The 24,945-nt window shown below is 40.5% G+C and overlaps 1 protein-coding gene across 5 annotated transcripts in view; it reads left to right on the plus strand.

The window, feature by feature from the left end:
- The first annotated feature begins 675 nt into the window (after window positions 1–675).
- ICE1 (interactor of little elongation complex ELL subunit 1) overlaps window positions 676–24,945 on the plus strand; it is a 45,156-nt gene continuing 20,886 nt past the window's right edge. For 3 of the 5 annotated variants that reach the window (XM_082289930.1, XM_082289934.1, XM_082289933.1), the window contains exons 1-12: window positions 676–901; window positions 1,712–1,770; window positions 3,385–3,419; window positions 3,868–3,886; window positions 4,652–4,763; window positions 6,334–6,410; window positions 14,811–14,848; window positions 16,652–16,734; window positions 16,994–17,033; window positions 17,122–17,178; window positions 18,809–18,898; window positions 18,983–19,036. In XM_082289930.1, coding sequence (XP_082146056.1) covers window positions 818–901; window positions 1,712–1,770; window positions 3,385–3,419; window positions 3,868–3,886; window positions 4,652–4,763; window positions 6,334–6,410; window positions 14,811–14,848; window positions 16,652–16,734; window positions 16,994–17,033; window positions 17,122–17,178; window positions 18,809–18,898; window positions 18,983–19,036 — 748 coding nt within the window. In that variant the 5' untranslated portion in view covers window positions 676–817. Of the gene's footprint in view, window positions 902–1,076; window positions 1,196–1,711; window positions 1,771–3,384; window positions 3,420–3,862; window positions 3,887–4,651; window positions 4,764–6,333; window positions 6,411–14,810; window positions 14,849–16,651; window positions 16,735–16,993; window positions 17,034–17,121; window positions 17,179–18,808; window positions 18,899–18,982; window positions 19,037–24,945 lie in introns of those variants that run through there. The other 2 variants (XM_082289932.1, XM_082289931.1) reach the window with 2 other exon arrangements.

Genomic DNA, 24,945 nt, shown 5'->3' on the forward strand with positions numbered 1-24,945 from the left:
AAGGACTTCCAACAGGAGGCGGGCGCATGCAAATTAGTTTTACAACAGTGATGTTTATGTATTAGCTAAGCAGTACGTTGTAATGAATATGTATGCTCATGATGGAATAAATACCCTGTTGTAGTTTCATGACACACATTCGATCAGAGGATATATCCTCCCAAGGTGTCCAGCGCTGTAATAAAGAATGCCTACTTTCTAATACTTTTAATTATGTTGTTTTCCGGCCGATTTCGGAATCACCTCAGGCTCGTCGCGGATCACCGAGACCAGTGTTCGGCGACTCCGGCTCCAGTGGAGCTCGGCTCGGCTCGGCCTGGCCCGGCCTGGCCCGGCCTGTCCCCGGGCCGCACTGCCACTGAGCAGCTGCACCTATCCCAGGCCGGGTTCCGGGCCGCCCAGTACGGGCAGGCCCCACCTTTCCCCGCCCGCGCCGCCACAGCGGCGGCTCCGTCCCGCCTCTCGCGTCAGGTGAAACAAGCGGCCCTATCCCGCGCCTGCGCCAGGACCGCAGCAGTTCCCTTACCAGAAGTGCCCGCACCCAAAAGAAGATAAAATAATAGTACTGGTAGAAGGACGTGCAGAGGTGGTGCCTTTCAGAGGGCTAAGTCGCTGTTTACCGGTTGCTTTCAACGCTCAGTTTCTACAGAGAGCACTTTTTGCTCTCTTTTTTGTTGTTACTAGTCAGGCAGCGGTGGTCATCATTCCTGAGGAGGCAAAGGCGAGCTGGGTCCTTGTTAAGGCGGTGGCGCGGTATGTGACGCATTGGAGCGGCGCACACGCACCGCTCTCGGGGCCGGACGGAGGCGTGGGCACGATGATGCCCGGGGAGACGCCGCCGCTCGCGGCCGGGACTGCGGCCGCCGGCGGGGCCTGCGCCAACTGCGGTGTTCTCCAGCAGGTAGGCACGGACCACTGTCCCTATGTCTCTGGAGTGGTGTTTTTGCTCGCGGAGGAGGTAGTGGCTCAGCGTCGGGCCGCTGGCGGCTAGGAAGTGTCGGGTACCACAGTCACCACTCCCGGCGCGTCGAGAACGCGGACAGCGTGCGTGGCAAACGGGCTCTGTAAAAGTAGCAGCAGTGTCGAGCATTAACCAGGCTAAGTGTGAAAAAATAGTTCGTGTCTTTGCGACGTGCCTAGTGGGATCTGTCAGGGAATTTCTTGTCCTATCCTTTCGGCTTGGCTTCAGTACAGTGTAAGGACTTACGATTTACTTCCTTGAGGGCTCTTAAGCGAGCGTGTATTTTTATACTATTACGCTTTGGGTAATACTTGTTTTTCCTTTAAATGAAGAGAAGGTCCTGTTGAGAGTTCACGGGGCACACTTAGAATGAGTATGGATAAGAAACTGGAAAATCTGTAGATTGAAGTGAGCTAATGTTTATTGCTGATATTCTGCTAAAGGTTAGTTGGATTTTGAGGGGAAAAGTTACAGGGATTTAGTATGGAATCTACTGCAAAGGCAAAGTGTGAAGGGCTTTTGTGGTAAGGCTACATTTAAATATGCATACTTTCTTGTGGAGCCTGCATTCTCCATGTGTATTTAAATGAATGTACTTTTGGTGATTTAGTAACTTGTTCACCAAGAGAACTGTAGAAAAGAAGACAGATTATTGTATTTTCTGTAACATTAGCAGTCAGATTAGGTGTTATTTACAGTACTGGTTTTTGGGGTGTAAATTCTTAACTGACTTGAGACTCTTCCTTACAGAATATAAATGAATATGTAGCTGCATTAATTGCACTGAAGCAAAAAATTATTGACGGAGAGTAAGTACAATTGCACATGTTTTTGTTTGTTTGGGTTTTATTGTTCTTAAGTACTTACAACAGTGTGGTAAATACGACTTGTGGAATGTGGATATTTGTTCATGCACTACACTAAATGCTGCTCAAAATGAAAGTAAGTTCTTCACAAACAGATCCTAAATCTAGACTGTAAAACTTCTTTAATTTTTTCTGTAAAACATCTGTTTATAATGGCAGTAAACAGGGCTATTTTGTGTACCTATAATATTATAAGAAGTACACGCAGAAACAGTTCTTTGAAGAGATTAATTAAATTTATTTGTTTAAGGCAGTAGGTCTTTGATGATATTTATTTAGTAATTTATTTATATTTATTTCATTTATTTAATTGTGCTTGCTTATTTCATTTTTCTGTAGTGAGGAATATGAGAACTAAAAGTTGAGTACAGATGCATATGAACTTTTTCAGCAGAATTCAATCTGGTCATTAAGTTCTGATATTCTGTTGGGATTAAATATCAGAATATGGAAAGTGAAGCTGAAAGTTGTTCAGAACAGTGTGATTATAAAATCCTTCTTACTGTTTGCTTTCTCTTCTGTGCTTGCTTCCAATTGTTCTCAAAACCCATCGACATATGATTGTATGGAATAATATATCAAGGTATGCTATGTATACCTTCGTACTATGGCCTAATATCCATGCTATGTCTCCTAATTGTAGTGCTTTGTTTCTTATGTACCCTTTCCTTGATATATGTCAATCTGGCTTTAATGAATCTAAATGTCAGTCCTGCATTCTATTTCCAGAGAGTATTTAAGGTAGCGCACACTGGGTCTCTTAACTAGGACCCTTTTTTTCAAAGCTCCTTTACTCTGTTGTGATTTCTTTTCTGACCTTTAAACTTTGTGTCCCTCTTCTTTCTGCCAGTGCATATATTATGGAAATTGCCTCTTCTTTAACTACTTGCAGTTTAGCCTTTTCTTGCCTTACTGGATTATTCTCAACTATTGCAATAGAAAGTAATGCAGCCCTCTCTGTATTGGGGTAACTCCCATCATGTTACTCTTTCTTGTTCCTTCTTCTCTCTGTTCTTAAAAAACATAACAGCACCAAGGAAAGCTACTATTTTCTTTCCTTCATTTGAGGAAAGAAAATAGTATCTTTCCTTGGTGGTGTCCAATGGCCCTCTTGCATCAGGGTGTCACCCTTTCTGGCTGCTAGGAGACCAACATAGGGCCTTTTGAACTATTTCTCTGACATGTGTGTTCTTTTTTAGGAAAACATCCCTTCAAGTTTGGAAACATGTTTTTTATGTATCTATATATGTGTGTGTGTATATTCTAATATATATGTATTTTATGTCCTTTATCTAAGCAATATATTTTTTAAAGCTGCAATTATTTAATGGCTACAAATTCTTGTAATTGTTGGGGTTTTTTTCTATTTAAAGCAGTTTGATTTGAGGTGTGAATGGCTTAATGAAATAAAAATTGTATTGACTGCTATCAGAAAATGCAAACCAATCTTACACTTTCTCTATTTATCTGTAAAGCAAAAGGAAAGATACCCTCACACATGATTGTCAAAATCAGGTGAGAAAATGAGTAATGTCTGGGTTTTTTCTTTTCCTACAGTCGTTTGCTGGCAGAGTATCAACAGAAATGCACTGATATCCTTTAGTTTTCTATTTGTGTTCTTACAGGATTAGTATACCTATAACAATTCTTATAAAAGGGCTTAAGGCTTTCTATTTAAGTTATGAGATGATGTCTCTAATAAAGAACAAACTGGGTAGGTTTTGTAAAGAAAATAGGCCTTTGGAATTAAAACTATCCACTTAAGATCTGCCTGTTTCTGGTATATGGTTTAAAGTGGTCTATTTGAAATCTGTGTTGCTGAGAACTACTCAATCTTTGTCATGCAACAGAAGAAGCTCTGCTTATTCACTTCAAATGTATTGAAATGCACGTATTAAACACTTCGTTCTGCAAGTTTTGGGGAGGGTTTTTTGTGTTAGGAAGTCTTTACTGGATGTTTCTTTGCAAGTTGCAGTTGGATTGAAATATACTTAAGAACATTTGATAAACTTTTTAATTTCTACCTTAACAATAGCTTACAGCTTCAATTTGCTGAACGGTAAGTTTGATTTCTGTTGTTTACTAGAGATGTATTACTATGTTCTCTGTGTTGTGGTTAGTTTTAGAAGTCTGATGGAGTAATAGCAACAGCCATGGGTCTAAGCTTTTAGTGTGGTATTTTTACCATGCTTCCTAGGTCATAGTTAGCAAACGTATGATGAGAAGAGCAATCTGTCCTTCTTCTACCATACCTGTGTGGGATTCTTTCCTTGCCCTGTGCTAGTAATAGTCTTAAGTGACCAAGTGGAGGTGTGAAGCTCATGTTTTGGTGGTGGTTAAGTGTAAACCTATTTGGGGCATCCATATTTGTGTAAGCATTTTGACTTAAGAGTTGTTGCTGTGTGCCCTTGCTTATTCTGTGATTATAGAGGAAGAGGCAGCGTATAATTTTTATGGACTCCAGCTTGCCTGCTGAAAAACACTGCACTTGGACTCTGCTCTTATTTTACAGCGCTGTGTATGTATGCAGAGACACTTATTACCGGCACTTTGGTGTGGGCAGCAAATCTCTTTGGCACATGCCATCTGCTTGCGTCTAGCTTTAGGTTCAGTGTAGTGTTTTAAAATCAGATCTTGAATTTTCTTTAAATAGGTAGAAAAATGAGAATGCTGAAACTCTTAAAGCTTTTGGGTGTCTCTCTCAGCATTTTTTCCATAGGATAAAAGCGTAATACTCAGACGCTTGATTGAAGAATCAGAACGCTGAATTTAAAAGCATCTGTGTTTTTGGCAACTTCTTTTTTAATTGCACATCTCATTTCAGAGAGATCTCTGCTCTTCGTTGCCAAGTGGAGAAGATGTTACAGAAAATTCTGCCTCTGGAAAAGTGCCAGGAGGAGTTGAGTTCCTTGAAGGCAGAGTTGGAGGAAAAAAAGGTGTGCTTGTAAGGTTTAAATAACTTGCACTTTTTCTGTTGAAGGAAATGTATCTATTTAATGCTCATCTTAATGAAGCTGACTTTAATGAGCTCCGTTGTTATTTCCAGCTCATTGGGACAGGTAGCTCTGGGTTTAGGTGAAATTAATTAAATGACTTCAGGATTCAGAGAGGCAAAAAGTTTAGGATGTTGTAGTTCTTACGATTTTTGATCAGATTATTTAGTTTTTATTTCCTCACTAAGGAAGGAAAGAAGGAGAAACATTCAGACTCCTTTGATTTTTCTGCTCTGATCTTGTCAGATTATTGAATATAACTTGTACTACTGAGAAGGTACCAAGAAAGAGGGTCTGTGCAGAATAGGGTTGTGCTTCTGTTATCTTTTTGAACATATGTTTTTACATTTTTAGCTTCTTGAGTTTATTCCTAATTTCTGTCCCATCGCTTAGCTGAGATTTAGTCTGTGGGAAAGAAGGTTTAGATTGTTCAAATTACCCAAATGTATGTATTTTCTAGACATTATTATTATTTCTGAAGAAAATACCCCACCTTCTTTCTTGTAGTTTTTTCATGATGGTATATTACAGCTGGTGAGGGGGTCAGTGGCTCTGACCCAGGAAGAGGTGACCGGCCCGGGGGGATGGTCCCGAAAGGAATCGCCTTCCTGAGGCCCGGTGTCTTCCCTCAGCTGCTGGCAGGAGGGCCCTTGCAGAAGCTGTCAGCTCTTTAGTGATTATCAGCTCGTGATTCCAGCTCAGCTCTGCAGGGCAGCCTCCAGGCCAAGCCAGACCAGAGAGAGAGACGAGAAGGCTCGTGTGGCTGGTTCCGCACGGAAGGTAGCTTTATTGTGGGTCCCCTCCAGCGAAGGGGAGAGCCAGGGACGAGAACCCTCTCTCCCACAGGGGCCCATAGGGCTTGCTTTTATAGGGATACAGGGGATCAGTAAAGGGCCAATGGATTACAGAGGATCTGGGATGGTCACAGGCCAATGGGTTACGAAAAAATCTGTATAGTGTCTCCCAAAGGATTGTAGGTCTGTCTTTCCTCGCTGTGACAAGTGGTTGCCTTTCCAGGGAGTCCTGCTGGGCGATTGCGAAATCTCTTATCTCAGCAGAGATCCCTCCAGGGCAGGGGCTGGGCATACCCCACAACGGTATGAGACAGGATACTAACATTTGTCTTGTTGCTGTTCTGTGTTAGAATGGTTTTATAATTCCTCTTCCCTCAGCAAGCATTAGTAGCTGATGTCCTGATGGCACTTTTTCAGAAAAAATAGGACTATATATATGGTGTAAAATAGTAAAGCTCTTGACTTCAGCTTCAAGTACCTATCCAGCTAGGTGTTGAAGGCATGTACTCAAAAGATAGACATATAGAGATTTATGTGTTTGTTTGTTATAACTTTTGCCTTTAAAGAAGGAGGATAACCTGACTTTCCAACTTGCTTTTCTTATTTAATATATTGTTTTGGCCTGGCACTGTTTTCATTAGAATAGGTAAGGTATCTGCCATCTATTTTTTTTTTTGCCCTCAGTATGGACATATTTTAACTGTGCTTTCCTTCTTCAGAGTTCTCTGAAGATTTATCGGGAGAGTCAGCTGGAGTATGTTAAAATTAAAGAAGAAATACTAAACAGTGATGCTGTGTGAGTGATGCTTCTTTTTTTCACAACCTTTCTTTGCCTCTCTTACCTCTTCCAAATTTGGTAGTGTACCTTACCTAGTTATGCTTTCCATTTCACTAAAATTTTTTTAGTTACGCCTTTGTAGAACAAGGAGTTGATGGAAGAATGATCTTGAGTTTTGTAGCAAACACTCTTGAGTGCAATGTTAGTTTTATTTATTGTCTTGTCTTGAAGTAGCTTTACATGGTTGTTTAATGAAAGTTTTTAAGAACAGGATGAAATTGAGAAAAAGCTGTAATTTCTCCAGTTTTAAGTGGTTCTTAGTCTCGGCTTTTTGTTATTGCTATCCATTTCAGTTTTGCTGTTAAGTCTCTGAGGCCAGTAGAGGAATGATACTGCCAAAGTGGCCTGTACTAAAATCAGTCCTTAAAATAATTGTTTTTAATGTAACAGCTCAGCAGTTCATAGTGAACTGTCTGCCATGTTTGGAAATGAGCAGGAGGGATTTGGCACCAAAAATGCAGAAACCCTTTTTGCTGCCATAATACAGAATATTCTGAAGCTGTGCCTTGATAATTCCCAAAGTTTGTTTTTCCAGTAAGCAGTCACTCAAGAAGCTTCCTTGCCTGGACTGTATGTGTGTGTTAACTCTGAGAGCCTTTAATGGATACTCTAATGAACTTGTCTAATTGGTCTTTAATCCTCTAATACTTTTAACCTTTAAATCACATATATCAGGGAACTGTGACTTCTCAATATTGTGTGGAAAGGTACTCATGCTCACAAAAGAGAACCAGCTAATATATAGCCAAGTGTTGGTAGTTGTGGTTATTTTTCTTCACATGCATCATTTTACATTTATGAAAACCAATAATTGCTCTCTAGTGACTTCGAATTCTAAGACCCTTCTGCTTTTGTAGTCAGCTTTTATTTTTGATGTGTTCTAGCACACATCCCAATGGGACTCCTGCTGGTGACTCCTTGCTTCCATGTAAGGTGGTTATCATTTTTAACTTTGGTGTTTCTAAGCTATTTTGGTGCTACCAGCAGGTTAAGGGAAGTGATTGGTTCCCTCTGCTCAGTACTAGTGAGGCCATGCCTTGATGTACTGTGCCCATTTCTGGGCTTCTCTGTACAGGAGATAAGGGTGTATTGGAGAGAGTCTAATGAAGGTCCGTGGAGATGATCAAGTGACTGAAGCACTTCTCAAGAGAGATACTCTGGTATCTTTACATAACTTGTGAAACATACAATATTCACAAGCACAGCATCAGGCCATTATTAAGAGGTTTAAAAGGCCATTATTAAGAGGCCAAAAGACTGTATGAGGAGACTAGCTTTGTTGTCATTTCTTCAGCCAGACTGCACTTATTTCACATATAGGTGTACTCAATGTACTGTGAGCTTAATGGAATATTTAGCACATTGTCCTATCCAAGAGCAGCAGAGAGCAGCTACCCCATTGCTAGCTGCATCTTAAGAGGGAACTGACCACTGTGATGTGCTGGCAGTTTATTGTGTCAGCATTGATAAAATGTTTGTCCCTATCTGTCAGTCATATCCTCAAGAAGAAGGAGCCAGGGAACTGCAGGCCAGTCAGCCTCACCTTGATCCTTGGAAAGGAGATGGAGCTGGTCATGCTTGAACTCATTTTCAGGCACAAGAAAGACAAGAAGCTCCTTGGGAGCAGACAGCATGGCCTCACCAAGGGAAAGTTGCTCACCAAGGGAAAGTCGTGCTTCACTAACCTTATAAATTGACATGTCTGCTAGATGAGGGGAGAGCAGTGGCTAGAGTCTGACAGGCCATCAGTAAGATCTCTGACACTGTCTCCCATAACAGCTTCATCATAGCCCCTTAGGCTGGTGCTGTAGGGGCTGGATGGGCAGACAGTGGATCAAAAACTGGCTGAATGGCTGGGCCTTGAGTGTGGCGATGAGCACTGTGCAAAGTCTAGTTGGAGACTGTCGGCAACTGAGGCACGGACCCAGACCGGCGTGGAATCTGAATTGTTTATTCGAAGAAATGAGCTGGTTTTATACGCTTTTCTAAGACACAGACACAGTATTTCCTTATATGGCAGTCCTCATTACATGACCTGTCTTGTGTTGCCACATCATCAACACACTTCCTTCTGTGGGATGATCACTCGCTTTTCACCCTTCCATCAGCTCCCGGCAGGCTCCTCTCTGTAGGGGTCTGCTTTGTGACACTTCCTCCCCCCAGGGTCCAGTGGAAACAAACCTCTCTGTGTGCCGCCATGTGCTCCTTTGTGCTGCCATGTGCCTCTGCAGGCAGGTTTTACAGCTTGTAACTCAACTCTATCTTATCTCTCCCCATAAACCTGCCTTTTCTGTTTTATACAAACAAGAATTATAAAACAAAACACTTCTAACATTAGAATGTGTTTGGCCCACTACCCAAACCAAATAAGCTCTGTTCCTCACAAAAGCAGTATCTTTCCTATGAACAGGGGGATAGATGAAAACACCCAATAACTAGTCCTGTGTATGAAGACTGATTAAACAGCTTGAACTTTTAGACAACTTTACTTTGTTTCTCAAACTTCTACCATCACTCAGAGTCTGCAATGGCTGGGAGGTCTTGTTTCACAGTGAAGACTTAGAAAGTCTTTCCCAGGCAAGACTTCCAGGTTTACTTTGAAAGAGGGTCCAGCTTTTATAAGATCAAATCAACAAGTCCAAGTGACTTGATTACACTTTTAGGGCAGAAACACCTGGATCTGATGGTATAATCCCCAGTCAGCCAGGGCTAGGGCTTGGTCCGAGCCTCAAGCTTTGACTGAGAGGGTTTCCCTAAAATACTTGCAAAATTGCTTAAAAACTTTATTAGTATCAGTTAAGAACATGACTTCAGAAGAGTTTATCTTTTCCACAAGCTGATTATGAGGCTGGAGTATCCAAGGCTGGTTGGACCACTCTTGCATCGTGGACTGGAATCTGTGGAAACACAAACATATCTTTGCCCCCAGGTTATCAACGGAAAGGGGCCTTCTCATTTTCCACTTTCAAGATTCTTAACAAGTACTTCAGCTTTTTCTAAGTGAGCCTGTGATCATTCTGAATGCGACTGAAAAATTAAGAACATATAAACCTCTTTGCAGTCTTTTGCAGGGGGCACACCCCATCCCTGCACTTGTCCTTTTCTGTTCTAACAATATGTAACACGAACATCTTTTAACTTACCAAATTCAGGAAAATGTGTAACATAACATGCAGTTTTCTTACTATGAACAGTGAAATAATATATCTAACAGAACAACAACCACTCACCGAGCAAAAATAAGCAAGGTGGTATCATCAGCTGCTTAAATACTGTACCATTTTTACAGAAAAGAGTACTTCGATAAAATATACCAGTTAATTGCTTGAAAAGATAGCTTACAAATCAGAATTATTATCTATCACAAAAAGCAATCAAAACAATGCAGGAGGGGTCGCAAGGTGATATGGTAAAAAAGCAATCTTTGAGATAGGGTCCAGGATTGTGGCAACATTTTGAATAACAAAAATAGAAGAGTTCTATGAACCAGCTGCAGGAGCGACATGCCTAGCCCGCAGCCACCTCTGCACAAGCTGGTGCAAATGCTGAATGCTGCAGCCCCCACCCCCAAGGAAGGGGCCATCGGTCCACTCAGTCCTTTTCTCCAGCACAGTATCAGCTCCCAAGGCTCCACAGGGAATGGGAGTCTGGCTGTAGTGGTTCAGGTCGGGCAGCTGCGTGGGTCCCGCCGGCTCATCTCCTCACATCCCACATGCAGAGAACCACTCGCAACCCCTGCTGTGTGCTGAGTGGAGCTGCAGCCCTGCCAGCTCCCAGCACCACTGATCCCACCTGCCCGTGGTGTGGGGGGCAGCTGCCAGGTGCGGCCGTGGCGCAGCTCTGCCATGCGCTCTGTGTGCTCGCCGCCATGTGCTCACTGGCATTGTGTGGTCGCCAGCGCTGCTACGCACTGCACCCCTGTGGCCCCACACGCTCTTCCCCCGCTGTGCCTGCCACTGCTGTTGCACTATTGCAGAGGGCAAACGGAGAGGGAACACGCTACCAGGACAGGACTCCCTGGCTCCAGCCACTTGCCGTGACCCAGCTCCAGCTGATGCCACATGGCGCGGGGCAGCATGAGCTTTTCTACGATACCATCTGGTTCCCCTCCAGGGTCAAATGGGGCAGGGGACAAGGAGCCATCTTCTGGTTCTCCTAGAACAGCCCCAGCAGACTTACGGTTCACTGGCGGTGCAGAAGGGGTCGGCACAGCTGCCATGGTGGCACAAGCGTCCTTCTTTGGTCTCTGGGTGCTGCATGTGCTGTGACCACCTTGCACACTGTCCTCCACGGATATAAAAGCTTTGTCAGTGCTTCATCACCGCATTTAACTTGGTCCCACAACGCATCCTCTAAAGCGTTGATCAAAAAAGCGAGGATCAAAAATACTGGTACTATCTGAAGTTGAGTCATAGTCTTTTGCCCAGAACAAGAGTCTGATCAAGTCTGTAGACTCAACTTTCCTGCCGTGTTTCTTTAAAATCTGTCCAGTGTCTCTGTGATGTTCTGTTCGTGGGATACACCATCCCCCATCATTCACCGTAGCTTGCCTACAGCTTGCAGGGATTAAACGCTGGCCAGCTTTCCTCCTTCTATCAGCTGCACTTCAAGTCCCACGGGGCTCACCGACAGACACACAGTTAGGTGTATAATAAATTCCTCACATGGGGACACCATTTGTTGGCAGTTGAGGCACGGACCCAGAGCGGCGTGGAATCTGAATTGTTTATTCAAAGAAACGAGCTGGTTCTATACACTTTTCTAAGACACAGTATTTCCTTATATGGCAGTCCTCACTACGTGACCTATCCCATGTTTCCACATCTGCAGCACACTTCCTTCTGTGGGATGATCACTCGCTGTTCACCCGTCCGTCAGCTCCTGGCAGGCTCCTCTCCGTAGGAGTCTGCCGTAGGGGTCTGCTGACACCTCCTCCCCCCAGGAGACAAACCTCTCTGTGTGCCGCCATGTGCTCCTTTGTGCTGCCATGTGCCTCTGCAGGCAGGTTTTACAGCTCACAACCCAGTTCTATCTTATCTCTCCCCATAGGAGACCAGGAGGTAACACTGTACCCTGGGGGGAGACAGTGAGTGCTGCATAGCGAGTCTAGTCCAGTTTAACATCTTTGTTAGTGATCTGCATGATGGGGCAGAGCCTACTGTCAGCAAGCTTGCCAATTACACAAGTGTGGCTGCTGGGCCAGAGGGGTGTGCTGCTTTCGAGCACAAGCTTGACAGGCTGAAGAAATGAGCTGACAGAAACATTGGGAAGTTCAGCAAAGAGAAGTGTGAAGCCTGCACCTGATGAGGGACAATCACAAACACCAGTACCTGCTGGGGGACACTTAGGTGGACAGCAGCTTGGGGTGCTCTCATGACGTGAGCCAATGATACACACTTGTGGCAAAGAAGGCTACCAATGTCTTGGTTTTCAAGAAGCAAAATTTTGCCAGCAGGGTGAGGGAGATGCTTCTTCTCTTCAGCACTGCTGTTGCCACCCCTGAAGTACTGTGTTAGTTCTGGACTCCTCAGTACAAGACAGACATGGGTATATGGGAGTGAGTTCAGTGAAGGACCATGAAGATGATTAAGGAATACGAGCATCTCTCTATTGACAGAAGGGTGAGAGAACTGGGACTCTTAAGTCTGGAGAAGAAAAGACTCAGGGTTGGTATTATCAATGTCTATAAATACCTGAAGGGAGCGTGTAAAGAAGACAGAGCCAGGCTCACTTCCTTGGACCCCAGTGACAGGACAAGAAGCAATGGGCACAAACTAAGACAAAGAATGTCATGTTTCCTGTGTACATCAGGAAACACTTTTTGCTGTGAGAATGACTGAGTACTTCCACAGATTGCCCTGGGAGCTTGTGGCCTCACCATCCTTGGAGATATTCAGAAGCCATCTGGCAATGGGCCTGGGTAGCAAGCTGTAGGTGGCCCTGCTACAGCATATGGGTTGGACAAGATAACTTCCAGAGGATTCTCACAACCTCAACCTCAATTCTGTGGTTCTATAGCTGTTTTGTATATGTCTGACACTGAAGCAATTTTAAGCAGTAGGTCATATGAGTTCAGTAATTTGAAAGCTGGATTTTTTCAGAAGCAGACTAATAGTGAATTTTCATAAAATTATTGTTAATCTACAGTTACTGTTAAAAAACTTAGGTCATGTCCTTTGGTCCAGTCTGCCATTCAGAGCCAGTGTCAAAGTTAGCTTGCTCAGGACTGTCTGGTTGAGATCTGAATATTCTACAAGGATGGCAGTTCCTGTGGAGTACAACTCCTGTCAACTACAGTTGTGCCTTTATCTTAAAGATCAGATAGGAACTTGAGTTGTGTAGCATAAGAGGAGTTCTGCCCAAATGCATCATCTGCAAGCTGCTTTTTGTAAATTGCTAGATTTAACATCTGCCTATTTTCTTAATGTAGTTGCATATTGATGAAATTAGTATAGTACTACATGTGTAAATGTAATTACTTCATTTGTAAATATTATTGCCATGATAATGTTGGCATTTAGTGTCTGTTTGTTTATTCAGATTCTTAGTTATTTGTATCATAGCATTTCTATCTCAAGTTGAAAACTACCTATGAGGATTATTGAGTCCAACTCCCTGCTCCTTGCAGGACTACTTAAAACTAAGCTACAGCTAAGACTGTCATTCAGGTGCTTCTGGGACTCTGACAGGCTTGGTGTCAATGAGTGCTTCCCTGGAGAGCCTGAAGAACCTTTTCCTAATGTCCCATCTGAACTTCCACCAATGTAGCTTCATTGCATTTCCTTCTGTCCTGTCAATGGTCACCAGAGAGAGCAGATCAGCACCTTCATCTCCACTGTCCCCCACTGAGGAAGCTGTAAACTGTGATGAGGTCACCCCTTAGCCTTCTCTTTCCTAAGCTGAACAAGCCAGTTGTGATCTTCCAACACAGGTTTCTGGGAGTCCCCAGGGTCTGTCATTGGTGACAGATCTGAAGAAGGCATTAAACATCTCTGCTTTGCATCCCTATTTGTGACATGACTAACCTCATCAAGCAATGGACTGATGTTATTTCTGATCTTCCATTTGCTGTTAAGATATTTTGAAAAGCCCTTTTTGTGTCCTTCAGAGTACTGGTCAGCTTGAATTCTAATCGAGCTTTGGCTGCATGGGTCTTCTCCCTGCAATGGTAAACAGCATGTCTGTAGTCTTCCTGTGTCAGTTGATCTTGCTTCCAATGTCCATGCATTGTACGTGTAGTACTTCTGTGCATTCACTTGAAGATAATCTACAGAGAAACAGAAGTTTCTTACCTCCTATTTTCTAAAGGACAACTCCCCCCTCTCTCACCCCTCCTTTTTTTTTTCTGTAAAGATATTTTTATGAGGAATTTTGCTGAAATTCTCACCTATGGCTTGACTGTCAATGCCCTCATATAGGAAAGTAAGTATGAACCTCTTCAGGCTGAGAAGGCACAGAATTACTTTATAGTATAAATGCTTTGACTACTGAACATGCAAAAGGTGATCAATCATCCCATTTATGAGTAGGTTTTTGAATATATTCTGGTTAATGTCTGAAGTGGTAATTAAAGCCTGAATATCCAGAAAGGCTTAGACAGTAAATCTCAATCTATTACATAGGTTTTAATATGGGGAATAGATGAACTGTGTTCTGCTTCATGAAGGTGATCGGCAAGCATTGGTAGAATCCTCTACTTACCACAACAGTTTAAAAACAATTTCTGGGATATTGGAATTTAACAGAAGAAAACAGTAGAAATGTTTGCTTTTCTATTTATTTATTTTCCAGTTCTGTGTGTTTTACATATAAGGTAGGGTTGGAAATGCTGAAGTCAAAATTGTTTGGGATGCATAATGTTTTTTCTTTTGGTTTGGCTTTAGTCTAAAGCACCTGGATGTTCTGAACAAAAAACTGTGGGACATTAGTGATCCTGAAGGCTATTCATGGTTATCTCATTGCTTAGATACTATTAATTGTAAGCAAAGCTTGATTGTTTTTAAGGAGTAAAACGAACCTGTTTGCATTACATCATAGAAATGCAAAAAACAGAAGCCAGTTTTCTGGAGTTGTATTTCTAGTTCCAAGTTGTAGCTGAAGGTATTTTTATATACTTGGATTAGTGGATTGACGCTCTCAAAAGCAAACTTGGCCTCTGTAACAGATACAGCTGTTTGTGTGAGAATGTCAGCAACATGCCACCAGTTTAATTTTTCAACTTCAGGGACTCATTGGTCTCACAGGTCCTGGGTATAGGAAGTGTGTTTTCTCTGAATGGCTAGATTTATTTTTTTCTGGCTTTTCATGCAACATAGTTCTATTTTAAAAAATGATCTATTAATGTGTTCTTTTTAACAGGAGAAAGAAACTGGAAACAAAAGTGAAAAAACTTGAAGGTAACTTTCTACACTGAGTGGGACAACAGTACAGTAACATAACCTCTTTTTTCCTTTTCTAACCAGAGGAATTTTGACTTTAACTTTGATGCCCAAGGAGCAAGGCAGGGCAGTACTGTGTGGGGTGCTTAGTCTCTGATTTACGTCAGCCCTCCTGCAGAATGTTTTCTGCTGAGTGTCTTATGCACATGCCATAGATGAAGCTGGTGGGGAACTTCTGGTCATGAAAACTTCAAAGGATGGAGTCTTACCAGGTTCTCTAGGCAACTTGATTCAGTAACATGTTTTTCCTTATAACTAGCTGGAAACTCTCATGTTTCAGTTTACACCTAATGTCTATTTTATGGCAGTGAACAGACCCATTCCCTTTTCTTGATACCTCCTTGTACAGGAAGGCTGTTGGATTCTTTCTAAGATTCATTATGTTTTCCCCTCTGGCTAATTAAGTCTAGTTCAACAAGCCTGTTTTCATAGGGCACGTGCTCCAGTGTTCTAATAATCCTGGCAGGATTCTTCATGTTTGTGTTCATATTTAAGTATATGGTGATCCTGATGCATGTTTTCTGATTTCTAAATATTCTAGCACTTGTGTTTTGGTTGGTTAGTTAGTTAGTTTGCTTGCTTTGTTTTTACATGGAGAAAAAGCATTGGTTTCATGGCACTGTGTTTTTCTTGTTTTGCTGGTAGAGGGTGAATGTACATAAGACTTTTTGAGACTTCATTTGCTGTACTGTCAATTGGCAAGGCAGATACTTGCATTCATATCGTGCATATTATAGCTGTGCTTACCATAGTTTAAAATACAGTGAACTGAATGCCTTATATCATAGTGTTAGAAACCCCCTGAATCCTACTGTAAAGTGCAGGTACAAGGTGTTTATTTTTATGAGAATTTTGGAGTTCCATTACAGGACAGCCAGGTTTTTTACACACTTGCCTCCAAAATCTCAAATTCTGGCAGAACTAGAACAAAATACTGAGAGAGAGTATGGGTTAGGTCCAATTTCAGTGACTATTTTATCTGTTTTCTTTTTTTCTATGTCCATTAAATGTCTCAGATCTTGTATCTTTTGTCAGTATGAAATTTTGCCATGATTGGTTTTCTATTAGCCTACCACCCAAGGTTCCTTTTTAACAACTTTTATTTTAATATGCTGATTTGATCAGCAGGAAGATTCCATTTCTTTTCTTTCTTATCCATATATAAGTCATCCAGCTGAACTCTCAGGAGTTCTCTCTAACTCTGTCATCTGAGAATTTTCCTACGAACCTCACTTTCAGTTCTCACCTACCCTGTACCCTATATTTCCACCCATCTGTACTCTTTCGAGGTGTCTGTTAGACATTAAGACATAAGGTCCTCTTCTCTATTAGTCTTGAGTGCTATCTGTATCTTTCTAATGCAGCTGGCTATGGTGTTTTCATCTTTGAACCAGAGCTCTTTTGAATAAGAGAATAAAAAGTCCCTTGCATCTCAGTTTTATGTCCTTTTTTCACTTGGTGTATATTGTTCTACAGTACAATATTATTACAATATGACCCACTCTTCATTCTTGCATATAATTGAGAAAAATAATAAGTGTATTGCAGTGGTTCAAAACAGTAATTATGTGATAGAAGGCAACATACATGTATGCATTAGTTGTTTCTGAATGAACCAAAATATAGCTTCAATAAATTTGTATTTCACACTATCTGTTTTTTTCTGGTGATTTGATTTGCAAACTAGTGACCAGCACCACTTAAATGAGTAGCCTCTTATAGTGTAGCTTCTGAATTGAATTTTGGTTCTCTTTTTTGAAGAGGCTGCAACAAAGCATACACAGGACTTCAGACAACTGAAAACTGAAAAGAAAAGGCTTGAAAAGGAGCTAAAAAAAGCACAAGTAAGGCTTTACTTGTCTTTGGGTGAAGCTTCTTTAAGTATTTTTGGGGGAAAGAAAGGAAGCTATTAGTGTAAGAGATGCTGAAACAGTACATTTTTGGGGAGATATTGAGTAACTAAACATAGCAATTCACTGTAAGAGAAAAATTTTCCAACTGAAGAATGACCTTTGAAATGTTGATCTAGATTTCATGCTCTTTAGAGTTGATGCTCTAAAAATATGTATGGCATAAAAATTCTGTACTTCTTAATTTTATCAGGGAAAACTTGATGGTGTAATTAAAGAGAAGTGCAGAAAAGGTAAGTGTTTACCTTTGAGTGCCTTCAGATTTGTATGTGATATTGTTCTATTTGAACATTTTCTTTACACCTCTCCTCTTTTTAATAGTTAAGCATGCAGAAACTCAGAGTTCAAGTGAAGACCTTGCAACAGATATAGACAAAGGTAAGACTTTTTGCAAGTCCATTCTCTGTGTGGAACCACTTGTTATGAATTTATTGCAGCTCTTCTGGAGTTGCATTTTTGGAAACAAAGGATACTGCCAAAGTGCTATAAGAGCAGATGTGGTTGATACAGGTAGGTTACACTGATGAAGGACCAATGTAATAGATTACTATTTTCAGTTTTGCAGTAAGGAAAATACTTGATTCGTAAAAATGACTAGTGTACCCTGTGCATGTGTGAAGTCAGCTGATGTGCAATTATAAAACAGAATGCAAACACTGAAAAAATTACAATCTCTCTGAAGCTCACTGAAATCGTAAAGGACCACATAGGAGCATAATCTGCTACAATTTCTGTATGAGACTTGGTAAATCAAGTGGAAATACAAGAGGTATAGCTGTATCTTATCCTATTGACTTTTTTCCCCCCTAGTGATCTAAAATACATGCTACAGATTATCTGAATTTAATTGTAATGGAGCAAACTCCTTCAAAACTTCCTCTGAAGTACCGAGGCCAAACTTTAATTAAATTTTTTTTTTGTAGTCTTTTAAAAGGCTGGTACTGCTTTTGAACTGTTTAGATATTCTGAAGGCAGTTTTGAGGCAAAAGAACTTCACTGTTCTATTTCTTGCTTTGCAATATGTTTGTTGCAGAAATTAAATTTTCTGGAAAAGCCAGGCTATGTCAGTTTCTGTGTGTCTTGGCATATTTTTTACTTTTGGGTTGTACTGAATTGGTACCCAATTTTATCCTTTGATTTTTAATTAATGGCAAAATAGGAAAATTAATATCTGAGCATTAATTTGAGCTTCAAATAGCAGCAAGGAATTATTAGTAATGAGTAAATGTTAGTGTTGTTACTAGCTGTTTAGCAAAGTTTGGCAGGTTTTCCTCTTATATGCTGAAGATTTTTTAATATGCTTCTTCATAAAATAATAGCAGTTTGCTATGGCCTTTGACTTACGGAATTTGCATAAAAACAGTTCAGTTCCTGATCTTGGATTGTTGGATCTGATAGTTTTGGCATAAGTAGATGAGGTGCTTGTGTATTTTACTGAGGTTCTTCCCTCTCCACCTGCCCTTCTGTCTCTGAAACTAGGTTGTTTGACATCACCTAGCAAAGGTGCTGTTAGGACCGTAGACAGAGTCTCCTAGTGTTGTGGCCTGATAATTAATTCGGATACATGGTGGTATTACATGATAAGACTGAGTGAGCATAAATGTGATACACATCTTCCTAGAAGATTTTCTCCCAAGTTCATGTAAATTGATTAGTTTTACAAAGCTGTTTAATTTCACTAATGCTACATTTGAATCTGCTTTTACATTTTACTCTGGGGGCTGCTACAACTTTTTGCAGTACTCCCTATAAAAAGGAAAAGCTAAAGCATTCTCCAGCTATTGCTTTAGACTGCTGTGTGGATATGGCCAGTACAGGATCCATTCCCTAACTGGCATCTAGCATTTTTCTTTCACTGAAGCTTGTGCCTTGTCTTAATTTTTGTTGTGAGCATTTTGTATTTTGTTGTAGGTATGTCTGTGTTCTGAGTAAAATGAACATAAATTCTTATTCAATTTTATCAATTTATTTTAAATAAATAAATTTTTTTATTTATTTATTTTAACAGGAAGAGTGAAGCTCTTGTTAGAACAACTCTGGATGTGCATTGACAGTACAACAGGAAAAAGAGAAAATGAGAAAAATGATCCTGTCTTAGGTACAATGGCATGCAAAGTCTTGAAATTTTCTTGATGCTCTCTCTTTTTCTGACCAAAAGGCAATAATGGTACTTTTCTTTCAGCTTCTATTTGGGATAAGGAATGGTCTGACAAAAGAACACGAACTGTTACAGACGGTAGGTTCCAGTTGGGTACTGACTGCATAACACTTTTGAAAGATTTAAATACTTTCCTTGGTGATTGTCCGGTCAAGTACACATGTGATTAGAATATCTGAAAATAATTTAAATATTAATTTGAATGGGTAAGTAAACTTGAAATTTGTAATTTGCTGTTGCAATCAAGAAATCAAGTTCTTTTACTGTTCATAAGTCGTCAAAACTCATCTCGTGTTTAAACTGTAATTACTATATCATTATGAACTCTGTAGTATATAATGTGAATGATGGGGCATTTGGGCTCTTTTTAGTCTGAAACAAATATGTGGTAACATAGTTGAATTATAAAGTTTAAGAAGCTGTTACTTCCATTTTCTTCATTGTAATGTGATATTCAGATAATAATAAAAAATAATCTGAGTAGTTATCCACATGCATATTCACAGCAAACTTGAACTGCTTTAACTTTACATAGCAGATATCATTTTGTTTCTGCACTTGAGAGTAATAGGTGCCTTGAAACTGCATTAATTTCTGTGTTGCATCTCTGGAATGTTTTTATTAAGCTTTTTTGTTTTTTTCAGTTCCTCTATTACTTTGATTTTTCTGTAACTAAATGTGTAGAGATATTGCCTAGGATAGGTTCCAGCTGCATAAAGAGCTTTGAAGATAAACTTTTCAAAGACCCTGTTAAGTCTGAAAATTTGCTACTACTGTAGATCCCAGTGAATCTGGCTTCAGATGTGTTCCAGTGAAATCCACTTAAGGGGGGCCAAAATATAAGGACCAGCTCATAAACCTGTTAATCAACCTTACTTCCATGAGTTTAGTGCAGCAGATACGTAACTTCAGCTCCAAAACTGAGCTAGACACTTGTGCCCTGCAATTCTGAATTTAATGTCTTGATCAAGGGTCAAATGACAAGAACAAGCACAAGAAACTGAAGAGTTTGAAATATATGTGATTTTAGGGCTATCAGGTTCCAGAGTAATCTCTTTGCCATCTACCAAAAAAGGAACTTTAGATTCCAGTAGTTCTGTCCCATCTTTCCTATTCATATCTTTGCAAGGAAGCTACAGTTCTTTCATAAAAGGAAGCAATTATCTGTTGCAGTCTCTTCTAGCCAGTCCTTCTTTCTGCCCACTTCACTGTGGAGAAACTTCTAAGCTTAGAACATGCTTTTGTTGGAATGGTTAGATATCATAGAAATACATCTTCCGTTCTGTTACTGGTTTGGTTTTTTCCCACTTCAAGCCTAGAACAGCCGTCCTGTTGTTCACCCTCTTATGAAAGTGGCCATTACCTTGAATTCATAATAACAAAGTGCTTGTGTTTACAGGTGCAATCTTCTAGGAGAAAAGGGATCTTAGTGAGTTTGTCCTAACTTCTTGTTCCATATTATAATAGTTTCAACTTAGAGAGCAGATCAGTTTGATGGCAATATCTTTTCCAGAGAATTTCAGTTCATCTGCTGCCTGGATCTAGCCTTTCAGAAATGTACTTCTTTTGATAGATTTCTTCATACATTCAAATGTGCTGTAAAATACCCAAAGCTTTGCATTATGATCAATGTCTTCTCTGTTCCGCTAAGGTTGATGCCCCTTTAAATGATTTTCTTGAAGAATGTGTTCATACATGAAAACTGGAAGACTCGTGAGGCTTTCCAAATGTGCTGTTGTGAAAGCGTCATAGGATAATGGGGGTTTGCCAAACTTAATTTAAAAGCATTTGGTAGTATTGTTACAAATCTACCAGTAATAAAGTTGACAACACCTGCGTCTGACCATCAGACCAGTAACCTTAGGCCATAATCTAAGGCTAATACACCATTGATGGTTTTTTAGTCTTTGGAAAACCCTCTCATAGTTTGGCCATAAAATCACCTACATTGTGAATAAGCATTTAAAGAAACATTTGAAGAATGTTGCAGCTGGTTGCTGAATATTTTGGTTATTTGGGTTCTCTAACATGTTCTGTTCATATGTTATGGTGAGATGAACTGAAGGAACATGCTAAGACCATGTCTGTGAGGAGCCAACCCTCTTCCAGAAGTAGTCTGTAACTGGGTTCTGAGCTAAATTTGGCTTACTACTGAGCTATACCCTTTTTATCTGCTCATCTTTTTTGTTTGGGGATGCGGGATAGGGGAGAAGCTGCATGTGGATCTTAAAAACAGAGATGGAAAGGAGCACACTGGAGTTGTCTGCTTTAATATCAGATAAAAGGAGATAAACACAGTGGTATTATATGTAAAACACAAAGATGAGACTGAATCCCCCGGGATATATGTGTTTTATGGTCTTGAGATTTAAGTCCATAGAACATGAATGCTTTGAGAAGCAGACCTCTTTTCTGTCTTTAAAACCGTATGAAAATCTCTCAAGATAACACCTTGAGATATAATGTAGAATTGCATATTTAGTTTTGGGTATGCAGTGTTCACCATAGTTCTTTGTTTCAGGTCATGGAATATGTCGATTTGCTGTCTCAGAAAACAGAATTTGTCTGTAGCTTCAAAGAATAGCTAGTGTATGAAGCATCCTGAAATTCACATAATTGGAAACAGGTTGAAAAATTCTGCCTTGTCAGGGCATTAAAAAATTTCTGTGGAGGATTTTTTTTCTTGGAGAAACACCATTTGTTTTTGAGAAATGTGCAGTTGCTACTGCCAGGCATCTACAATCACTGTGCTGATTATGATGAGGGTTTGCTGTGAATCAGATGAGGTTCTATGGCTAGATTAATTATTTTTATAAAATACCACATCTTAATCTAGTCCTTCTTGAGAGGAAAAAACCACAAGACTTGTTTCAAAAAGTTGCTTTGTTGCTTGGAGTGTGGAGAGGACAACTTGCAATGGTGAATTGCCTTGCAATGTGGACAATCAAGAGTAAAGTTTTGGGTTTTAAAATTCAATTTGTTTAGTACCAAGGCAACCCACGTTAGCATTGGATCACGTATTTCATCTCTGCTTCTTTCTCCACTCTGCATCAAGAAGGTATTTCAAGTAGTACATGATAGATTTTGGTGGTGTTTTCAGATCAGAGTAATCTTAATCTTCTCTCAGAAGTGAGAGAAGGCAGCAGTTTAAGGGTTTGAAGCTACATGAACTAGATTTCAGGTTGTAGATTTCAGGAGAAAACTTAATCATTTCACTGACTCACATGATGAACAAGAGTGCAATTCCCTGGACAAAGTAAAATTTGTCTGCGAAATACGATCTTTGAGAAGATCCTTACAATGAGATGGACTCAATATTAGTAGGGCTTTTCCTGGACCTGAGGTTGAGGTCAAGGTGTCAAAGAGTTGACACTTCCAGTAAAGAAACTCACTTATGCTGAATCTTTAAAAATTGCTATGACAACTCTTCCTACAGATAAATGGGTAACTATGAGAAAAGTATCTCATTCCTAAAGCAATGCCATTATCAGGGACTGGGTTGGAAAGGGTTGAGTAGGGAAGTTTGGAGAATCTTAGTTATTCAGAAATTATATCTCTGATCCATTTTTCAGAGGAAACTTTTAAACAGATGATATGTATCAATATTCTTGGATGTGATGTAGGTGCATGTCTGATTTTGAGAGTATAGATAGGATGTAAAGTTCCTAATAACATAGTACTATTGTGTAGTTCACTGTGAAAAGTAAACTTCCTAATAGTCTAATTGGAATTCTTATAGGGGCAAAATATGTAATTGTGTTGCTGCCCACTTCAGTGCAGGGAAAATTCTGAGCTTTGAAATGACTGGCACAAAAGAGAATGAAAAAAATCTTAAGAGAGAACCAGCTTCTGAATTTTCCTTATTTTCTTTGTTTCTCCTTGTCAAATATCTCCTTTTCCCTTAGATCATTTAATGGAACTCAAATTGTAAAAAGAATGTAGGTTTTTCTTGAGAAAATTTAGAACATCCTGGAAGCTCTATGTGACTGTGGCTTGTAAATGGTTTTATAAAACAATGTATTATCTTAAAACTTACAAGATGTAAAGGAGATGGGAGAGCATACTTCTCTTTGGTGAAAATTATGTGCTAGGGCCCTTCAGGCTGATCAGTTTCTCCCTCCTCCTGGTGTCCAGTGCAGCAATTGAGATTTTTACATGGAGTTGCTACATGAAGTGACTGAGATGGTGTCAGGGTTTGATGCTGGCTAAGCACCAGACACCCACAAAAAAACCATCTACTTATTTTCCTCTGCTATAGCTGAGCAGAAAAGGGGGAATTGAAAACTTCATTTTCATGAGTTGAGGTAAGGATTATTAAGAAAAAAAAAAACACCTTAAGGCAAAACAGGTTCAAAACTTAAACAGTATAAGGAAAATTTATTATTAACAGAATTAAAATTAAAAAGGGTAATGAGAATCAAAGCAAACCTTCAGAACACTTTTTTTTTCAGTCCCTCCTCCCTCTTTTCCACTGACCATGCAAGGAAACAAAACACGGAGTTTTGGTCAGTATTTCACCTCTTAAAAGTCTTTCTTCAGTATGCTTAAGGAAAAGTGTTTCTTCTGCCATGCTGTGGGATCCTTCCTATGGGAGATAGTTCTTTGCAAACTTTTCTAGTGTGGTTTTAACTTCCACAAGCAGCAGTACTGCCTGAACCTGCTGCAATGGGAGTCCCTTCCACAGGCCAGGCAGTCTTCCCACAGCTGCCTAGCATGGGTCATTTTAGTTCATGGGGTTTAATCTTTTAAGGATGAGCTGTTCTAGTTTGGAAGCGAAGGCTCTCTTCCTCTATCTCTGAAAGCAAGGGCCATCTCTCTCTGTTAGAGTTCTTCACTAGATTACAGCTTTTTTAGTATCCACATGCTCCAGTGTGAGTACTCTTCTTCACAGGCTGCACGTGGATCTCTGTACCCCTCATGCACCTCATGAATTATAGGGAAACAGTTTGTTGTATTTTAGTCCTCACCACGGCTTGCAGGAGAATCTCAGCTCCAGCGCTCGGAGCACCTCTTCCCTCTCCTTTTTTTTCACTGACTTCGGTGCTGCCATGTTGGTTTTCCTCATGTGTCCTCACTTTTCCTCTGACTTGAAAGAAAGTTGGTGTTTGTAAGTTGCAGTTGAGAGGCTGATCTTGTCCGGGCTCCACATTGGGGAATTGCTCACCATCTCTCGCTGCTGGCCACGTGGTCTCTACTGGCACCACGCAGCAGGCCCTGGCCATATGGTCTTTGCCAGCATCACATGGGGGGCTCTGGCCTCAGGAAGGCCCCAGCTGCACGGGCCCCGGCAGCCCCCGACTGGGATGGGCCCCGGCAGCCACCTCACCACCCCTCAGGAGAAGAAGGAGAGAGTTTCCTGTGGTTTTTCCTTTCTTGAATATGTCATCACAGAGGCATTACCAAGTTGTCTGATTGGGCTAGTAACCTGCCCATTGTCAGAGCCTTCAGCAATTGGCTCTGTGCCGGACATAGAAGTTTCGAGCAGCTTTTCTCCTGCCCCCATGAAAATCCAGGCTGTGTTAAATGAATACAGATGGATCTTTGAAATTGGGTTATTGATCAATTTTTCTAATTTAGTCCTTTGGTGGAGCTGATGTATTAGAATGTGCTTAAAAGTTTTTGATTGCTGAGGAGGTTATTTTGACCTATCAAGTTAAATTAATATTTTTGAATATGATACTACCATTGATGTTGCTTCAGGAATGTCTGTGCAAGTTCTAGTAGTGGATTAACACAACAGTAATGAAGCACACAAGTTATTTTTTTCCAACAGAATGCAAATTGTGCCAATTAAATTAATACATACCCTGCTGAAAACCATTTTGTGCATGTGCTGTTCTTTCTACTATGGGATGGTATTGTGACCTGCCTCTGAGCCAGGGCAACCAGATTTATTGCTAAAGGATCCCTTGTGGTGCATTAAAGTAGAAAAACGCTAAGCAGATATAACAACAAGTTTTATTAGAACTGCTTTGAGACCATAAATG

The sequence above is a fragment of the Coloeus monedula genome, assembly GCF_965178545.1.
Source record: "Coloeus monedula genome assembly, chromosome: 1".
Taxonomy (NCBI): domain Eukaryota; kingdom Metazoa; phylum Chordata; class Aves; order Passeriformes; family Corvidae; genus Coloeus; species Coloeus monedula.